At 42.1% G+C, this 20,847-nt stretch overlaps 1 protein-coding gene across 10 annotated transcripts in view; it reads left to right on the forward strand.

Annotated features, from left to right (window-relative positions):
- LOC310702692 (spermatogenesis-associated protein 7-like) overlaps positions 1–17,546 on the forward strand; it is a 60,067-nt gene extending 42,521 nt beyond the window's left edge. For 8 of the 10 annotated variants that reach the window (XM_083494679.1, XM_083494676.1, XM_083494673.1 and 5 more), the window contains 6 exons: positions 248–717; positions 809–869; positions 2,925–2,971; positions 4,433–4,510; positions 6,311–6,368; positions 16,668–17,546. In XM_083494679.1, the coding sequence (XP_083350805.1) occupies positions 248–717; positions 809–869; positions 2,925–2,971; positions 4,433–4,510; positions 6,311–6,368; positions 16,668–16,799 (846 nt within the window). In that variant the 3' untranslated portion in view covers positions 16,800–17,546. The remainder of the gene's footprint in view (positions 1–247; positions 718–808; positions 870–2,924; positions 2,972–4,432; positions 4,511–6,310; positions 6,369–16,667) is intronic. The other 2 variants (XM_083494680.1, XM_083494674.1) reach the window with 2 other exon arrangements.
- The last annotated feature ends 3,301 nt before the right edge of the window (positions 17,547–20,847 follow it).

Genomic DNA, 20,847 nt, shown 5'->3' on the forward strand with positions numbered 1-20,847 from the left:
GCCCACTAGTGATGTCTTGTAGGTGCAAACCTGCAAACCGCAGTCACAATATAACACCATGTAGCATTAACTGTGGTTTACAGTGACCCGTGAACCGAGCCAGTCCTGAACAAAAGCACACATACATAATTATGTATTTCGCCTTTCCATAGTTCAAACCATGCTGAAGATGGCTTACAACATAAAAAAATACCTTCTCTACAATGTAACAAAAGTAGTCAGGAAATGTTTTTTCTCCCATCTGCAGTGGCTACAGAGCAGCCCGACTTACACTTCCAGTGGACGAATGCGATCCTTGAAAACAGAGCAGCACTCTCCTCCGTGTTTCAAGAAGATGCTTTCAAGTAGTCATTCCCCAGTTTTGAGAGCAGAGGAGGCCATCCATGACATTGTCCAGTGGTCTTTATCTCAGACTCAAAACAGTGGCAGAAGTATATTTCCGCAACGTCCTCTTTCATCCACCAAGTCTCGCCTGCCAGTTCTGAGCCATGCCAGAAAGAAGAAACTTCAAATCCGTCAGAAGAATTTTTTTGCTGCTGATCTCCTGGACAGACATGCACAGTGGTTCACTGAAACAGTGCAGCCTTTTACTCCCAGAGTTTTGAAAACAGCAAGCAAGCCATACCTTTCAAAATACAGGTATTATAATGGCCCACATGGAAAGAAAAGTCCCTCGCTTCATCAACAATCGTTCAAAAGACCAAATAAGTTTAACAGGTAGGCCACTCATCAGCTTAGTTTGCATGTAGTGGGCTAAACACAGCCATGGTCTGTCAGTATTATACAACATTTCATTTTTCATTTTCAGGTCTTCGGAAGATGAATGTCTAAGATCTTATGCAGATTACTCTGTGAGGCATCCAGTCAAGGTTGTTGTTCCCTGTTTGGGTGCTGAATGAAATTACACGAGCAGAAATATTCCGAAATATAAGCAATTCTGGTCTTGAGCATAGTGTGATTTTAAAAAGCAATTACAAACAGGAATGGCTAAAGGTTTTTTAAAAAACAGTGAATAATGTTATTAGGTGCTGTTAACTCTAACTGGTATGAAAGTAATTGAAAATTGTACTTGGGAAATCTAGTATTTCAAGATCAAGTATTTTGATCTAAAACAGACCTAGCCTTAAAATAAACAGTAGAATCATAGAATCCATTTGCCCAACATGGGGCTTAAACCCACAGCCCTGAGATTAAGTCTCATGCTCTACTGACTGAGCTGTCCCTAAAGCATATGACAATGTGTGTTTAAAAACATAACTGCTGAATCACCCAACAATAATTGCTGAATCATCCAATCTAGTATTCTCCCTGCAAAACAAGAGACCATAAAATCACAAATAATATGTTCAGTTAAAGTAATGTAGTTAGAGATCCTGAGGAACACAATATCCTTTCATTTTGCCATATTTTACCCTTTAAGAAAATAGTAAAGAAAAATGTCTGAACATAAAGTTTCTCCTTTTACTTTTCTTTTTGGATATTCCTGATTAATGCAAATTTTTAAAAATGGAAAATAAGAGCAGTTTCAGAATGCAGGGAAGGACTGTAGCTCAGTGTTAGAGCCTCTGCTTGGAATGCAGAAGGGAGTCAAACCCTGACATTTCCAAGTAAGGCTGGGAGAGACGCCTTGCCTGAAACCCTTGGGATCCAGGGCTCGTCAGTAGACAATACTGAGTTAGATGGGCCCAGTTGTGGGCTCACTTTAAGGCAGCTTCCTATGTTCCTAAGGTATCACAAAAGCACATGTATAATCAAAAGTGCCTTCCTGAGCTTCAAAAGACAAACGCTGGTATAAAAATGGTGTGGTTAGCCTATTCCTTCCTAAGCAAAAATTTCCAGACCTGTTTTGCACCTTTCAAAGCAAGGCTCAACAATGAACCTCATAGTTTTGCCTCTTTGGTAAAACAATGGGCAATAGGGCACCATTGGGAGACTAATTTGCCTGGGTTTTCACTTATTTTTCACAAGATCAGAAACAGCACAATTGTAACCCTTATGCTGTCAGAAGGTCCTTGATTCAGTGAAGTCATCTTTCAGCAGAACAGGGATGAAGGCATTTTTTGCTGATTCTTTCTCTGTCCCACAGCCCCACCTCACCTCCAGTGAAGTTCTGAAGGGTCCCTCAACCCTTTGGAGTAGACTGTGGGGTGGGGAGTGGGGTCAGGCGACTGCAGTGGGAGGGAGAATCAGCAAATATCCCTTCCCTCCCTGTTCCACTGCTGAAAGTCTCCACTGGATCAAAAAACTTTCCAACAGCATGAAGGACACCATCCACCTCCCTTATGAACCTATTGTGAAATTTGATCAGGGACTCGCAGATTTTAAACGCTGAAGCTTATACAGGCAAACCCTGATTTGCACAAGGGTTGCATAAGCTCACCCTTCCCCTGTTATGCCCTGCCCTCTTCCGGGTCAGAAAATGGCATGCACATGCTTTGAATGTGCACAGAATGGGAGCTGCCTGTACCTGAGCATTTGCCCTATTTTATTTAAAATAATAAATATTTTTTATTATCTACATCCAAGCAGAAAGCAGGCTCAAATTTGATATGTAGTGCACTTCTTTTGCAAACAATATTGACATGTAAAACAAACAAACAAACAAACAAACAAACAAATGCAAGGAGTGTGTATGTGTTGTTTATATTGTAAGAACTGCACCTGAGACAGTTATGGTCAATTCTCAAATACCTTTCCTCATTCAGATTTCTGGGATATTTTCTCTGTGCATGCGTACACACTGTGTACCTTATGAGCTTCCCTATTAAAAGAGGGTACTTTTCTAGAAAGAAAACAGTGGTTAGACCACTGTTGGTTCACATAATGCATCTAGCAGGAATCTAGCTATTGTAGAATTACAAAATACAAGATTAAGCGATACTAGAATATAAAGCAATTGCTTGTTTTCTTTTTGTCCTTTGTAGAAACACCCACATAACTCAATTTCTCTTCACTCACTGCTTCTTGCAAAGTAAGTATATTGTACATTATTTAATAATAATCATAATAATAACAGCAACACACCCATTCCTATGTAATGCAATACTAAAAACCTAATGCTTATAAAAGATTCAGACAACCTGGAATATGAAGATAACTGAGTTATAAGAACTTCAGAAGAGGCCTGCTGGGTCACACCAAAAGCCAAATGGTTATGTAGTCCAGCATCCTGTTTGCAGGACAAATCCTCTCTCTTTCTTTGTAACTTTTATCTTGTCAGTGATCAGTACAATATAGGCGTACAAGGAAAAAGAAGGAGGGTGTGTCTGGTTCATAGACCGCAGTACAGTCAAAGTTGGATAAGTGCTTTTAAAAGAGTTTACTATTAATGAAGAGTCTGGACTTATGTAAAAGTGAAGTCTTTATTTCTTCAAAATAAATATCATTTCTGCTGCTGTGCTTCTCTCCTGCTCTAACTCCTTACTCTCTGCATTGATTTCCTTGCTGGTTGAAGGTGTGTTCCCTTCAAACTCTGTTTTTCTTTTGTGTCACTGACTTTCTCCTCCTGCCTTATTTCCTGATTCTCTCACTTAGTTCCCATATTGATGTGACATTTTGTGCCTCAGAGACAGAGCAGACTTAGCCTGCAACTGGTTCTATCTTGTTCTATCACTGGCAATTAAAGGATTTTAGTGCAGTAACTACATGAGGCTGTGAAGCAGCCTGTAAGTTGGCTGAAGGGACCAATAGCCCTAGGCCCCATCTGCACTATACATCTAAAACAGTCCTGTACCACTTTAAACAGCCATGGCTCCCTGCACAGAATCCTGGGAACTGTAGTTTGTTAAGGGTACTGAATTGTATTCCATTCATCCTACATAACTACAATTCCCAGGGCTCCCTGGGAAGAGGGATTGACTGTTAAACTACTCTGAGAATTATAGTTCTGTGAGGGGACTAGGGGGAGGGTCTCCTAAAAACTCTCAACACCATTAACAAACTACAGTTCCCTGGATTCTTTGGGAGAAGCCATGACTATTTAAAGTGGTATGATACTGCTTTAAATGTATATTGCAAATGGGGCCCTTTTTAGTATGTTCAAGTTCGGCATATCTAATAGGGGTATGTGTTGGATTCAGATGACTCCTGAGTCCCACAGCAAAGTGGGGGAGTCTCAGATAGATTTTTGGAATTCCAGAGGTGAAATGGAATCTCCATGACATGGCATGAGTTGAAGCCAGGGCCTCTGAAATGATTCATGCTATTTGAAGCAATCACAACGTTAAAAATAAATAAATGCAAGAGTAATACCCATTAGCTTTATTGTCTCATTCAAATCAGTGGGTCTACAAAATGCTTAAATTTGACAGGTCATGCTCATTGATCTGCCTTTCATCTAATGTACTTGAAGTTGCTAGCAAAATTGGTAACACATAAAAAGCAGTATTTCTTTAATTTACTTATCTTGGTATTCTGTTTCATGCTTATGAAGAGAAGAAGAGTTGAAGTACCTTCAGTTTCTCCAGGAACTTGCAAGTGACATTTTGAGGAGAAGCTGTTTCCGCAAGGAGTGAGTACTCAGTTTTTTCTAATCGTTAATTAATTCAAGGGTGGCTAATCTGTGAACTTCTGAATGTTGTTGGACTACAGTCCCAGTCAATCATGGGTTTTCAGAATTGTACACTGTTCAGATATGTGTATATGTCTGTTGCAGTATAAAAACTCAAAACCCACTAACAACAGCGGTAATAATAAAACAATGGCAGACAACGCACTAGAAAAGTGCAGTATAAAAAGAAATGTTGCGAGTTAGGTGCCTAAAAATTAACAGCGCACATATGTTGTCTGGTACCCGGTGAAATGATGAAGAGTTAGACAGAAAAGAGGCTTTACCTTACTGTTGACCTTTTCTTGCCTTTGCTTCTGTAAAGTCATTGATTATGTTCTCAAACGCTAGGCTGCACAGAAGACTTGCTTCTGCACTCATCAGCACCAAAGTGTTTAGTCTTGCATTCAGCATGCTTGCCCTTACTTCATTTTTTCTTTGTGCCATTTTTGAAAACCACCTCTCGGCACCGAAGTTGGTGATGGGCAACCACAAGTAAATTCAAAGGGCAACATCTACATTTAGGAAAGCACTCTCCATTTTGTTATCTCATATAATGTTTAGGGAAGGCAGTGGCAAACATGATGGTTTCACAAAACACTTAAACTGGAAAAAAAATGCTTAAGGAAATGATTTAACAAGGTCTTTGGGGTAACATTCTTGTAAATCTGTAGCAGCATTGAAGATGTTTTCACTCGACATCTCAGTCAAATTGCTGAGGAATCGAAACTTGCTGAGTGCAACTTTGTAGGCACTAATATGGGAACTTCATGCAAGTGAGTAATCTATTAATAATTGGATAAAATGATTCTGCTCTGAACTTTTGAGAGCCTTCCAAAACAACTTTATTCGCTCATGCTTCATCAGACATGGGCTTGTGGAAGTGTTTAGTGGTTTTTTTTGCTGTTGAAGACATGATTTCTACTCATGACATCACTAAGGTCAAATACTTGTTCCTCAAAACTTTGAAAACTTTCACACAAAGTAGCAATGTAGGTGGTAAAATACTCCAGCAAATGGGCTCAAGCACAAATATCTAGCATTTCTTCTTGTAGGCTGACACTTCCAACATGGAATCTTTCAAGGATGGGTTCCCACAAGATAGCAATAAAGGCAATCTCTAGTTTTCCCATATTTTTCACCATTTTGTGTTGCTCGTTTTTTTCTTTTTGTTATCCATAAATGCTTTTAAGTCATGCATATAGATCTCTACAAAACACTAACAAAGCCTACGAAACACACTTTGATCTCAACATCAGAAGTTAACATAGCACAAGATGTAAATCAACTGGTCAAAGTGTGATACGTCAGGAAAAGAGTCAATAACTATAGAGGAGTACTTGGCAGTAATTATTTCCATGCACAAAGCACCAAGAATTACCCCATCCCCCATTTAATAAATAAAATGCTTAGGTGCAAAGCTCTACACGTGCTGTCTCTGCGATCCTATACACACTTACTCAGGAGTAAACTCCACTGAAATGAAAGGGACTTGCTTCTGAACTGACATGCGTAGGACTATTCTGTAGATCTTCTTCATACAGAAACATAATATGTGCAGAAAACCTTAAAGTTGTTTCTATGGCGGTGGCCCTTACTTTTTTTTGATAACATTAAAGTGGAAATCCTAGGGTAGAACCAGGATTTCTCTTGACTGCTTTGAAAAATAGGCCAGCATCTATTTTTCTTGTTGCTGTTTTCATTGCTTTATTTTGGCTCTCTTTCATGTCTCTGCTGATGTACATTTTTCATTCTCTTTCTAAGGGCAGTGAGCCATGTATTTCAGATGCACACTAGAAAGAGAAGGTATGACCTTGATGAGGTGAGCATACACACACACACACACACACACACACATTTGTGTCTCCCTGTGTGTGTAATTAAACGTGCTGTTACCAGCAGTGCAGTAGCCCTGCGTCTACGTAGATCGAATAACAATATATACCATTTGGGCTGCTACCCTTTTTAATTAAAAAGAGAATACAATTAGGTGCCTAATGAATGAATTAACAGCTCCAGAGTGGATTATATGTGATGCAGGCAAAAAAAACCCCCCCAACCTCCATCCTTCCCTCCCCTTGGCGATAAACCGATAATGTAACTTAGCATTTGATGAAGTATGCAGCTGTCCAGGTCCTCCTTTAAGTGAAGGAAGGCCCTTATTGCAAAGCAAGACTGCCACTCTGCATTTCTCCTGTTTGAAGCAACAGATAAAGCCAGTGAGGATTTGTAATCCTCCAGTTTTAGAAACGAGTCAGTTAGATGCATGAGCTGAACTACAAAGCCTTGCCACCAACTTTGAAGTCCACTTGGCTTCAAAGGGCCTTCCTCGAAACCTGCTTTGATGGTGCAAAGTGCATGTTAAGAGGAACCAGGCAAATACAAGGCAGCACCAGGCGTGGCTGCATCTTCAAATAAAAATACAAAATGTTATGGGGGGGATCAGGGAGGGAGTCTTGTAATCCAAAATGAAAACGTCATAGCACTGTTCGCCGTAATGCAAATCTCAGTTAATGATGCATTCGTTGGTCCCGTTCACACATCACCAGTGGTTTGATGTGAATGAGCAGTGCGCTGGTACACGCTTCTCAAAAGTGCTCGCGGTGCTCCTCCCCTGCTCCTGCTGCATGGCAAACAAAGCAATACAGAGTCCAGCTTGTTTGTTTCCTGAAACAATCTTCAAATACTAGGTTTATTCGTTTGGAGAGAAACAAACAGCGAACCCAGATCTGGGTGGTGAAATAAGTCCAACTCTTGCTTGTTCTGTCCATGCTGCAGCAACAGAAGAAGTGGGGGATAGGGCTGCCATATGACTGGATTTTCCTGGACATTACCGGGATTTGAAAGGTGGAAGTGACATCTGGGGGGAATTTTTGGGAGGTGGTGGTTTGTCCTGGATCTTTGGCAAAGAAAGTGTGTGTGTGTGTGTGTGTGTGTGTGTGTGTGTGTGTGTGTTTGCGTTTGCAAAAAAGAAAAGTTGAACAACTTTCGGGGTGTCCTGGTTTTTACTTTTTGAAATATGGAACCCTAGCAGGGGAGGAACACTGCAGGAACTTTTGAGCAGCATGCAGTAGCAGCTGGTTTGGTGGGGCAGAATTGCAAAGTGTCCCTCCTAAGACAGGTGACACTACAGTTTACTGACATGGTGTGGAGCAGGGTGGCTCACTCATGAAAATATTCTGTCTCCCTGCCCCCAAACCCTCTCCTCACAAATGTTTGCAGTTGTTGCCCTCCTGTTTATGCTTATCTAACATAAACTAATTTCCTGTATAGTCATTATTGTTTTAAAATTATTCCACAATTATGGGACACTGGGTAATGACTATTTTCGCAGCTTCTGGAGAACATCAGACGAGGCCTACTGAGTTCAGACCAAAGACGTTTCTAGTCCAGTTTTCTGTTCTCATAGTGACCAACCACATGCTTTCAGGAAGCCCACAAGGATCTTATTAGGGCTGATAGAAAATTCCCTACCCCAATCAATCAAATACCCCAATTCAACTCATAGAGGGTGAGTTGAAAAACAGCATTTTGCCTCCAGGAAGATGAGGTAATTCTGAGAGGAGGGAAGACTGTGAATTTGCCTTAGGTATGTATGTAGTTCTGACCAAATTGCGGGAGGCAGTGGAAGACAGGAGTGCCTGGCATGCTCTGGTCCATGGGGTCATGAAGAGTCGGACACGACTAAACGACAACAACAACAAAATGTATGTAGTATGGTGGAGCAGTGGATTCCTTCTGATTCCTTGTCTCAGGGGGCAGGGGGAGAGTAATAGAGATTAGGAAGCTGGCCAGCCAGAATGAAAGCTCTGCTGATGGAGTACTGATGAGTTCTCTGCTCCAAAAAGATGCACTATGTAGGTTTCCACTATGACGTTCCACCTAGAACCTATTTTGGGAGGTTGGAAATCATTGCCACTGGCTGCCCATCAGAAACCACTTGCCAGCAGAACTCTTGCAAGTGGCTGGCCAGCTAAGTGTCCTCCCAAAATGGACATAAAACAAAAAAAGGGGGGAAGGGAAGCCACCACATGAGTAAGCTAAACCTTCCACTTCTCCTTGAACCATCTTGTACATTTTCTTTGTGCCAGCCCCAAAATCACATTCCCATTTCAGGTTTGCCATCACTCAGCACCAGAACTCCAAATTGCCAAAACAAACTGGGATTGTGTGGGTGGTGTTTGTTTGTTGTTGCTGTTTTGGTGTTTTTTTGCAAACCAGGAAACAGCTGCAAATTGCACTAGATATCCTAAAACGACAAGGCTGTTTCATCTTGTTGTTAAGCTCTAGAGTTCTTCAACAGTGTTCCCTGAAACAAGAGGTTATGTGGGAGTTAACTATGTTCACTATAAAGGACGATTAAGAGGTAATCTAGATAATTGCAAAGTAATTAGGTTGTAGAGTGGCTTCATATCATTCTAAGTGGAATGGGTAGCTTTGGTGACGGTAGTGTTCAGACATTAGTGTGAGTAACAGTTAGTGGGCTGTACAAAATCTGTTAAAGCACAATCAGGGAAGAATTTTAGGTTATTTTTCTTTTTAGATAACGGCACTTCGCAAAATGGTTCATCAAAATGAATGGATTTATATTGTCACTGGCTAGGCAGTTAGTTCTGAATTCATCCCTCTTGAAGTCAAATCCTGCGTGATATGAAGACATTTTGATATGATCACACTGAAAGATCTGATATTTGAACATGTTGACCTTCAAGTAATACACACAAACATACACAAACACACATACAAACAGGGCCGGCAGAGTGAGGCAGCTGCCTCAGGTGGCAAATTCTGAGGGGCGGAAATTGGCTAGAAATGTGTGCCATGTGATCTGCCCTGCATCTTCTAAGCTAGCTTTCTGCCCTCGAGTGCAGTGGAAGACTTTGTTTTATCGCCATTGCTGAAGTAAGATCCAGCTACCAGTTTAGTCAGATTTTGGGCACAGAATGGGGAATGCACCATCCCTGCGAATTCACCATAGGCAGCAAAATGGCTTGGGCTGCTCCTGGCGAGCAGTGAACTAAATTCTGTCAATCTTTGCAGCCGAAACTTTGTGAGCTGCCATTGCAAATCCTCTGCCCGCAGGGCACCCAAGAATGACTCCTATCCTTTGAGCCATGTCACAGCAGGATCCTGTCTTTGAATGCAAGCACCTTTGATCCCAGTGAAACCTATTTCTGACTAAACATGCATGAGTTTTGAACTCTGTGATTCCTTGAGGGATTCCTGTTTTGCGTTCTCCAGGGTTCACACTGTTTCTGAAAAGAATAGGCTCCTATTCCCTCTTTCCCTCTTGCTCCTGATGTAGCTCTTCACTCACTCCTTCTTCCCTGGCAGGGGAGGCGCCATTTTGTGATTCACCTCAGGTGCCAAAATGCCTTGGGTCGGTCCTACACACAAATACAATTCTTTGACAATATACTATGAAACTTGGGTGGGTTTTTTCTTCTTTCTTTGTTGTACCAAAGTTGTATATTTGTTAGCGGAAGGACTGCAGCTCAGTGATACAGCATCTGCTTTGCAGATGATCCCAGGTTCAATCCCTGGCAGTTCTGGGTAGGGCTGGTGGAGAGCCCTGCCTGAAATCCAAAAAAGCTGTTTCCAGTCAGTGTAGACAGTACTGAGCTAGATGGACCAACAGTCTGACTTGGTATAAGGAAGCTTCCTATGTTTCTATGTATATACAATGGTACCTCTGTTTTAAAACGTCTCTGTTGATGAACGTTTCAGAACTCATAAATGCTTCCATTTTTGAACGTGCCTCGGAAGTCGAACTTTCAAGTCTGCTTCCTAATAATAATAATAATTTATTATTTATACCCGCCCATCAGGCTGAGCCTCCCCAGCCACTCTGGGCAGCTCCCAGACAAGTGTTAAAAACAGTACGGCGTTTTCCGTTCTGAGTTTTCTGTTTTGAGGCTTCCATATTGAGTTTTTGGTTTTCAAACGTTTCAGAACTCGAACGGTCTTCCAGAACGGATTACGTTTGAAAACTGAGGTACCACTGTACATTATTGAAATATACTCGGAGTAGAGAGTGGATTTCATGCTCTTTATTCAGCTCATAGTGGTGAGGAGGAATGGAATGTCTGTTTTATATACATTATTTACACAATAGGCCCCACATGATTGGCTAATTCTGGAATTCACCTGTAGGCCAATCAGGTTGCGGATTCACTTCCACCTGGAGCTGGATTGGGTGGCTCCTGTGGACCAATCAGACTGCTGCATTCTGGACCCTATTTTTCTAGGACCAATCAGACTGCTGCATTCTGAATCCTATTCAAATCAGGTGTAAACCCCTTTGTGTCTGTGTGTGTTTGTAGCTACACCTGTTGTGGAAACACACAAAAGGTGAACATTCTTGAAACGTTCCTTTTTTCCTAGAGAATATTCTGCCTGCCCCACAAAAAACTACTTTAAATCCAGACACCAGACATTTGGTGCACTTATACCGTAAGTTCTTTTTATGACAGGATTTTAAGCACTTCCTTAGAACTTAATCCAATTAATGGGTATTTTTAAAAGATGATGATGATTTAGGATACTTCTACTTCCTTCACAAGCCATGAATGTTCCCATATGTTCTTGTGTTTTACATCTTCAGTTGTCAATATTCATCAAAAAATCCACACGTTTTTGTCTAACATCCTCTTATTTGGTTGCACTCCCCTATTGTATGTTGTATATTAGTGCAACCCTATGCATGCTTACTCAGAAGTAAGTCCAGCTGTATTCAATAGGCCTTATTCCTGGGTAAGTGTGTTTAGGGTTACAATCTAAGTTGCTCTGCTTTGACACTGATATATGTTGAAGTCTACTTTTCATTGTCCTCATAAAGAGTCACTTGCAGAGCAGAATAATGAGCCATTAAAGAACATTTATCACCTGCAGCCTTAGTATCTATGACTTGAACACGTTTCAGCTAAAGAGGCCATAATATGTCTGTGATAAATATTTTTGAGAACTTTACTGAGCCTACCTGGGTAAGTAACGCCAACAATCCCGCAAAGCAGAAAGAGCTCTTTCCCCCCTTTTTTAAAAAAAAAAAAAATAGCCACCAAGATGTATCTGTAAAGTGCACACTACTTTGCGCAATGGATGGTAATAAGCTCAAGAGCTGCAATCCTGATTTGTTTTCCGTGAGGTGTCTTTCTCAGTAAATTCTTTCTGGGAAAGCTGTGGAGTTAAATGAGAGGGTTGCCTCATATTGCTGCTATTTGTGTAATGGCTTTAAACATACAGCATCTCAAAAGTGCTCCCTCACTCAAAACTGCACAAAAATTATATATAACTGAGTAAGGTGAGGGCACAGCAGTTATTTTACGGCTTCTGTGGTCTGATCTCGTAGCTCAGCATTTCTCTCTACAAGAAACAAGGGGACAAGGGAGTCCCACATTTATTCACTGTAAAGAAATCCCACTAATGGATATTCTGCATTGGCTGGGGGTTGGATTTGACGACCTTTGAGGAATCTTCCAATTCTGGCATCATAATTTTTTTCTGCTGTTTTCTTTTTGAGATTTTAAGTTTGATTTATTGGATATGTTTTTAACTCATTCTTATATTGATCACCTTGAATAGCTGGGTAGAACAGAAAGGTAGGGTGGCTGTATTTTAAACGAGTCACTAAAATATTTCAAGTGTTCAGGAAGAGAGATGTCTTCACCCTAAGTAGCCATGCCTTTCCTCCCGTTGTTCCCAGTCAGCTGCCCCCCTATTTCCAAATGTGCCACATTGCTAAGGGAAAAAAGGGAAACAACTGAGAAAGCATAAAAATTGGATCATCAATAGCCCAACTAGCTCTGAAACTACAATTAATCCAGAATGCAGCAGCTAGACTGGTGACTGGGAGTGGCCGCTGAGACCATATAACACCAGTCCTGAAAGACCTACATTCGCTCCCAGTACATTTCCGAGCACAATTCAAAGTGTTGGTGCTGACCTTTAAAGCCCTAAACGACCTCAGTCCAGTATACCTGAAAGAGCGTCTCGCTCCCCATCATTGAGCCCAGATACTGAGGTCCAGCTCCAAGCACCTTCTGGTGGTTCCGTCCCTGTGAAAAGTGAGGTTGCAGGGAACCAGGCCTTCTTGGTAGTGGTGCCCACCCTGTGGAACGCCCTCCCATCAGATGTCAAGGAAATAAACAACTATCTGACTTTTAGAAGACATCTGAAGGCAGTCCTGTTTAGAGAAGTTTTTAACGTTTGATGTTTTGTCATGTTTTTAATATTCTGTTGGGAGGCGCCCAGAGTGGCTGGGGTATAAATAATAAATTATTGTTATTAACAATTTAGTGTGCTGTCTATGAACATAGAGGATGTAGTTTTGGTATTATGACTTTGTAGTCATTTCTATACTGCTGTTCCATGTATTTTAACCAATTACCTATATATACTATTATATTAGTAAGCATCGTCATCGCAACATCCTAGGAATCCACAGATTAATTATGTGAAGAAGTACTCACAGCAACCCTGTGGAAGGGACTATTAAAGTCCCTAAATGAACCTAGGGTTTCCACAGCAACCAAAGCAAAGTGTCCATTTAAATCCCAAAATAAACCCATTTCCCCCCCTGTCAGACAGTCCAGGCATATTAATATAGCCTAAATGCGGTCCTGAAAGAGAATAACATTTCTGCAGTGCCAGTGAAAAAGAAATAGCTATTTTTTTGTTCATTGTGCATAAATATTATTTTATTTTATTTTATATACACACATAGAATGGATTAGCTCAGCTGGACACAGCTTAACTTCTGAGTTGGCAATGATAGTTACAGCTGAGATTGTCGGTTTTATGTAATGAGTATCTGTTGAACATTGCAAGTGTTTTACAATTCACACAGGGACAATATAGCACTGTTTGTTTCTCTGGACAGGAAGCAGTAAAGTTAGGCTTGCCATACATACATTTCAGACATGTACAGTGGTACCTCAGGTTACACACACCTCAGGTTACACACGCTTCAGGTTACAGACTCTGCTAACCCAGAAATAGTACCTGGGGTTAAGAACTTTGCTTCAGGATGAGAACAGAAATCACACAGCAGCGGCACGGCGGCAGTGGGAGGCCCCATTAGCTAAAGTGGTACCTCAGGTTAAGAATAGTTTCAGGTTAAGAACAGACCTCCAGAACTAAGTAAGTTCTTAACCTGAGGTACCACTGTACAGAAATTGGACGCCTAAAATAGCATCCGGGAAAAATGTTAAGAAATCTCTGGAATTTCCCGAATGTATGGCAACCCGCCTCCCCCCCCCCTCGTTTTTGTTTTTTTATTTCCTGGGGAGGCTGCCCCCCAGCAGCAGTAGAAGTGACAAAATGTCATTTCCCTTAGCTGGGGGGGGGGGGAGTGAGGAGGCTGTGGAGAGAGGAAGGTGACACAGCGGTCTAGCCGCCCCAGCTGGTTTAAAAAGGAACCCCATGCCAGGGGTGTCCCGCGGAGTCATGGTGGCCGAAGCAGTGAGAGGGGGTCTGCAGCTGGGCACTCAGGAGCTGCTGGCACAGCCACCTCGCCTGAGGGGGTTGAGGTGGCGGTGTTGGTTCGGCTCACCCATCAGGTACATGGCAGCAAACACATCCTCATGTTGACAGAGTGGGCTGCAGCCATTCATGACCACCATCCACTTCCAGCTGCAGCACCATCGAGGCGGAGATGGGGGCGGGCAGGGAACAGTGTGTGTGTGTGTGTGCAGGAAAGAGTTTAAACGAGACCTGGATAGGCCTGGATAGCGAGGGCAGCAAACTGTGAGGAAGGGGGACATAACCAGCTGTGGTAAGTTGGTGTGGGTGAGGTTGCAGCGCCTCACTACACATTTCTGAGCGCTGTTGGGGGCCTGAGCAGCTGGGTGGGGTGTAGTAGAGAGGAAAGTAAGGCGGGGGGCCGTGTTGGAGAAAGGGGTGCAATAGGGCCTGGCCATTTTCAAGGGGGGGTGTCTCCCGGAGGTTTTTCACGCTTTAAAAAAAAAGTTGGGGGGGGAATCCCTTTCTTCCCTGCTCTAAGAAGAAGAAGGATTGGCTCTTGGAGATTCTGGGGCTCAACAACTTTGGGGTGTCAGGAATTTTAAATTTTTTAAAATATGGCCATCCTAGTAAAGTAGAACTTAGTGAAGTGTGAAACTAGGCCAACGAACAGCCCATAATTATTGTGCATAATTGTGAGGGTCGGAAATGTAATGTGTTAACTATCAGTGTTGTTCTCAGAGTAAGGCTACTTTGATGTTTTCAAATAGATCAATTGTGTTCACTAATTTTAATATTGATTGCATTTTTTTATATTCTCAGTCTCCCATACAAAGAATACACCTTCATGCAGCTCATTTCCCTCCCACAATGATGGCCACCAACTTGGATGGCTATAAGAGAGGATTAGGCAACTTCGTGGAGGACAAAGCTATCAGTGGCCAGAAACCATGGGGGCTATGTTCTTCCTCTGCGGTTGGATGCAGTATGCTTCTGAATACTAATTGCTGGAAACTGCAGGAGGGGAGACTGCTTATGCGCTCAGGTCCCCCTTGCAGGTTTTCCGCAGGCATCCGATTGGTCAATGAGAACAGGACTAGATGGGCCACTGGTCTGATCCAGCGGGGCTTTTTTTGTGCATGCCTTCTCCCCCGCCCTGCTCCACCAAAAGGTTCTTTACTTTTTATTTTTGCTGCTGCTGCAAGCGACAACAGCTGCCACCGTGTTGTCAGCCTAGCTATCATTCTCTATCATTCATACTGTACTGAGCCTAGTGTCATTCCAGGATGGAGGAAGAGGGGTTTGTGTTTGTCTCCTACCAGAAAACAATAGCGAATAATATTCAGAGAAGGTCCTGAAAGATTCTCACCTTCTTCCCTAAAAGAAGAGTGAGAGAGGAAAACCTTATGGGGGTAAAAAGTCTTCTGATAAATTTCAGCTCAGCTTGTTGCTTCCAGGATCGCACCTGAATTGCCTCACATATGACAATCAACACAAGCGACTTCCATTCAGGGAGATTCTTTGGCCAACTGAATTTGAGCAATTGTTTCTGTGACATTAATAAATTTCAGGCCTCCAAAAGTACATAATGGAAACACTTGCAAATGAGGAAACAACCACAATTGTGACAAAAGATGGATTTCTTGTTTTTTTGTTTCTTCCCCATAAATTGTTTCTACGGGTATCGTGTAAAAATTTAGATTGCTGCGTACTGCTCTTGATATTAAATTCAAGAGCCAAGGCTGAGAAAGGACAAGGGAAGGACAGGTATTTGCATTATGATTCTTGAATAGCACATTAAGTCAGATATTAAACAACAAAAATGGATCTATAAAATGCAGGGAAATGTGGTGAGGGGGCAGGTGAACTTTCTGGGAGTCAAGCTGGCAAGACATAGGTCTGTCTATGCCAACCTGATGCCCTCCAGATGTTTTGTTCATTTATTCAAAAGCATTTCTAAAAATCTTTTAAGTATTTAAACATTTAAAAATATTTTGAATATTTAAAAGCAGTATACAAAACTAACATGAATACAATAAAACAATATCATAAAACAGCATTATAAAAACATGTAAAAACAATAATTCAGAAATAGCAGGGTTCAATCTTATGGAAAGTCTGGACAAAAAGATATGTAATCACAAGACATCTAAATCAAGGAACAGATGATTCATATGTGACAGGGAGAAGGACATTCAATGGTTACCAGTTCATTAATGAAGGGGATTGTCTCTATTGCCTTGAACGAGATGGTGGTACCACCACTCTTAAAGAAGCTGTCCCTGGACCTATTGGTCTGGACTAATTACTGACCACTCACAAGTACTGCCTTTTTAGGAAAGGGGTTGGAGTGGGCCATGATGGGGCAGCTACAGGAATTCATGGATGACATTGATTATCTAGACCCATTTCAATACGTGTTCAGATCAGCCTTGGTCACTTGGATAGATGATAGTGTAGGTGTTGGCATACGTACCAGAATATCTAGAGGCAGTTTGACAACTGAAAGCTCTTTGAAATTGCAATGAGGCCCATACAGAATACATTCCTGTTGCCCTGCATTGTTCAGTTACAGGAATGTAACTACAGTACATATATGTGTGCAACACTTTTATAGCCCTGACAAACTTTCTCTTCACCCCCTTTTTTTTGTTTTAATTAGGTAAAAATGCAAAGAATTTTTCAAGCCCTGAAGGATGATTTGAACATCTGCCCTCATCTGCCAGATTCTCCTGTCTGTTACACTTGCTTGAAGCACAGGAGAAGCTGTCTCAACACAGCCACCACCTTTTAAGTCGCAAATGGACTTCTGAAGCATCGGACTCAAACAAGCATAACAGACTTTATAATAAGAGAGGAAGGAAATTTACAATGTAGAGAGCCATTCAGAGTACTGTAAACATTAATGAAACTTAACTTGAATCATTGTACTATCTGAAGAGAATTGCGGTTGAATCCTAGATTTCTCCTTGCAAACATTTTTTATATTCTATGTCCTAATATTTAACTCATTCTGACTGTTGGTAACAGCATCATCCTTACACAAAAGGGAGTGGTCAGTCAGTAGGCTTGGGGGAACTCAAAAACACCCTGAGGCCACTGGACAGCAACTATCTGAACAGCCTCCTTCCAAGGATTAACTTGCCAGATGCAGCACTTCTATTTTCTAGATGAAAGCAAAAACAATTCTGATCCAGTCTTTGTGCTAATTTTTCCTGGAATGAATAATGTAGGAACTCATCACTGGCTACTTCCAGACACAATGAATACATCACTCCTTCCTTCTCGTCACTGAGTATAATTTTATGTTCTGAAAGAAGTTGGTCTGAGCAGAGTCATGTGAATGAGCTAACAAGGACATAAATTGAAGGACCAGGAGGCACAAGGAGAAGCTGAAAATGAACTGGCTGCATTTTAAAAGTTCATTAGGAGAACAGTACAAAACGAAAAGAAGGATGCAACTGTTTCAGCCAACTGTGGTTAAAACTCAAGCTAAGTATAATGAAATGGTCATGATCATTAAAATGATTTTATTCTGTCTCTGTCTCTGTCTTTGGGTGGCCACCGTGAGAACAGAACACTGGTCTAGATAGGCCATTGGTTTGAATCAGGAGGCTCTTCTTATATATTTTCTTTTTCTAGGGTACCATACAGTCCAAAGTCGGGCTGTAATGCTATGTCCACTTGCTTCTAAATAGACATGGATAAGGTAAAGGTAAAGGGACTCCTGACTATTAGGTCCAGTCGTGACCAACTCTGGGGTTGCGGTGCTCATCTTGCTTTAGTGGCCAAGGGAGCCGGCGTACAGCTTCCGGGTCATGTGGCCAGCAGGACTAAGCCGCTTCTGGCGAAGCAGAGCAGCGCACGGAAACGCCGTTTACCTTCCCGCCAGAGCTATTTATCTACTTGCACTTTGACGTGCTTTTGAACTGCTAGGTTGGCAGGAGCAGGGACCGAGGAACGGGAGCTCACCCCGTCGCGGGGATTCGAACCGCTGACCTTCTGATCGGCAAGTCCTAGGCTCTGTGGTTTAACCCACAGCGCCACCCACATCCCTGGATAGGATAGGATGGATAGGATTGTACTAAAAGTATCTCATCCTGCTTCCTACCCCTCTTCTGAAGATGCAGGATCAATTTCCATCCAAATGCACTGACTACTAGAAGCAGGTGAAAAGTTGAAGTTTGGACTTTGAGTAATGTGAGTGAATCAGCGTTCAACACTCCTAGGTGCATTTTGCAGCAAGGAATTTCATTGGCGCAAGCAGTTTCTAAGCTCTGGGTACAGTACAGCTCCTGAGAATTCAGATTAAAACTACAGAATGGAAGGAAAGGAGGGCCTTTCTCTGCCTCCCCACATCCAGCTATTCTTTGAAGACTGGAGAAGAGACCCTCTTAAGAATATTAGGGTGGTGAGCAGGGAAAGGACTAGACCATGTGGAAATGAACGTAAGATTTTAGCTGCAGTTCATTCATTTTCAGCTTTGCATTTTTGTTATTAAAAAATGTACCTAGACATTCCGCTGTTGCGCTCATAACCTAGGTACAAAGTGCAATTTAGCTCCTAGCTTTCATATCTCAGTTTCTAACACTGGAGTGAGTGAGTGAGTGAGTGAGTGAGTGAGTGAGTGAATGGATGGGATTTACCTAGGGCAGGAATCCCCAAACTCGGCCCTCCAGATGTTTTGGGACTACAAGTCCCATCAACCCTAGCTAACAGGACCAGTGGTCAGGGGTGATGGGAATTGTAGTCCCAAAACATCTGGAGGGCCTGACCCAGGGAGCCCTGTCAGCAGAAGGCTCACACAAAAACTTCTGCTTATTCCATGGGGCTTTCCCCTCTCTCCTCCCCCACAACATGCCCCCCAAAATTGGCTCAGGGGAGTCAGGGGAAACCCCATAAAAGCACAAGGGGGAGGATCATTCCACCTGACAGGCTGAAATGCTTCTGCAGACAGAACGTTCCTAAGAATGTGACATTGGATTCCACCTGGAATATTTAATTCTTGCAAAATTTCTGTAAATGTGTTTTAGACTGATGAACACTGTGAGGTTGGAACAAAGCTATTACTACACATGCACGCACACAGTCCACAGTTGCAAAAAGACGTAAGAGAAGCACATTTAGGCGCTGAAGGCTAAAAAGAAGCTTAAATGTTTATGGCAAGAGTCAGATTTACCCCAGTTCTGCCTTTCCAGACTTAATGAGCCATTGGCCTCAAGGCCCAAGATCTGTTCAGACAGACTATTTAATGTTTATCATTAAGTTCAGCATTCTGCTGTGCTTAACTGTGCTTCTCTTGTATTTAAGATCTGTTTACTAGCATATTTAGAATCAGTATAAATAGGATGGTATATCCCTCGGAGATAAAATGTATAATGTGCCTTTCTTGAACCTTTCCCATTTAGATGCACATATAATATTACTGACCTACTGTTATCTGCTGCCCCCAGCTGTCCTGAGTTGATTTAGGAAGATTATCCATCTGGTGCATATGGAAAGCTCGTGTGGATGATCCTGGTGCCGACTGAAAAGATGTGTGGTTTTTTTTTCTTTAGTGGAGAGATGTTTGGTGCCAAGTGTGGTGGAGTGCCATCATACTCTGAGGGACAATCCCTCCCCCAAATTAATAATAATAATAATAATAATAATAATAATAATGATGATGATGATGAAACCAGACATATTTCTGGAAAGCATAGCTGAACTAGTATACAGTACTAACGTGTACCAACAATTTGGTGTCAGGTATCTCAAAAAGAGTGCAGAAGATTAAAAAGTCCATACCGGGGGTGAAAATGACCATATCATTTGGCATTTTTCTGCAACTAATTCTAAAACAGGGTGATAAAATCAGGGTTGCCCTGCCCATGAAGCCTGGTGAGGCGGCCACCTTGGGTGGCAGAAGCCCAAGAGGTGCCCCCCACCACTGGCAATATCTTACTGAAATCTCGCGAGACCTTGCAGGATTTCATCAAGCTCACATACTGCTGCCACTTAGTGAATGCCGCAGCACAACCCATGTAAAAGAGGAACAAAAGGGCTGTTCTGGAAAGTGTCCCGTGTCTGGGCTCACTTTGAAGAAGAAGAAGAGTTTGGATTTGATATCCTGCTTTGTCACTACCCTAAGGAGTCTCAAAGCGGCTAACAATCTTGTTCCCCTTCCTCCCCCACAACAAACACTCTGTGAGGTGAGTGGGGCTGGGAGACTTCAGAGAAGTGTGACTGGCCCAAGGTCACCCAGCAGCTGCATGTGGAGGAGCGGAGACACGAACCCCAGATTACGAGTCCACAGCTCTTAACCACTACACCACACTAACCCCAGACCCCCAAAATACTGGAATACACCCTGCTCCCTGCCAAACTGGTTGTTATATATCAGAGACAGCTAAAAAAAAAACCCTCATCTATATAGTTGAAAAGAGAGAAAAAGAGAGAGATTCTTATTTGTACATGTGACATCATTATAATTCCATTAATGTGAGCTGTCATATAGACAACTCTGTTTGGCTTCGTTCAGGGGTTTTCCAAGCCCACGCAGGAAAAACAGAAAAGGAACGAGCTAATCTTGACTATTTTCAAAAGGACTATAAATTTATTTAAAACTGCGTGGTGCTCCTGTATAATTGCCAGTATAAATCAGCATAGCTCTATTAAAGCAAATGAAATCACTCTGATTAAAACCAGCACAAGTTTCTAGTTCCAAGACGCAGGCAATTCACGTCCTCATACAACAACTTATGTCCTTGCTTTCCAACTGCTGAAGAAGGATCTGCATTTGCCTAACAAGGGCATTCCTCTTGGGAGCAAACTCCGACTGCCGTTTACAAAATCCTTTTTGC

Source organism: Podarcis liolepis, assembly GCF_965112155.1.
Source record: "Podarcis liolepis genome assembly, chromosome: 3".
Taxonomy (NCBI): Eukaryota; Metazoa; Chordata; class Lepidosauria; order Squamata; family Lacertidae; genus Podarcis; species Podarcis liolepis.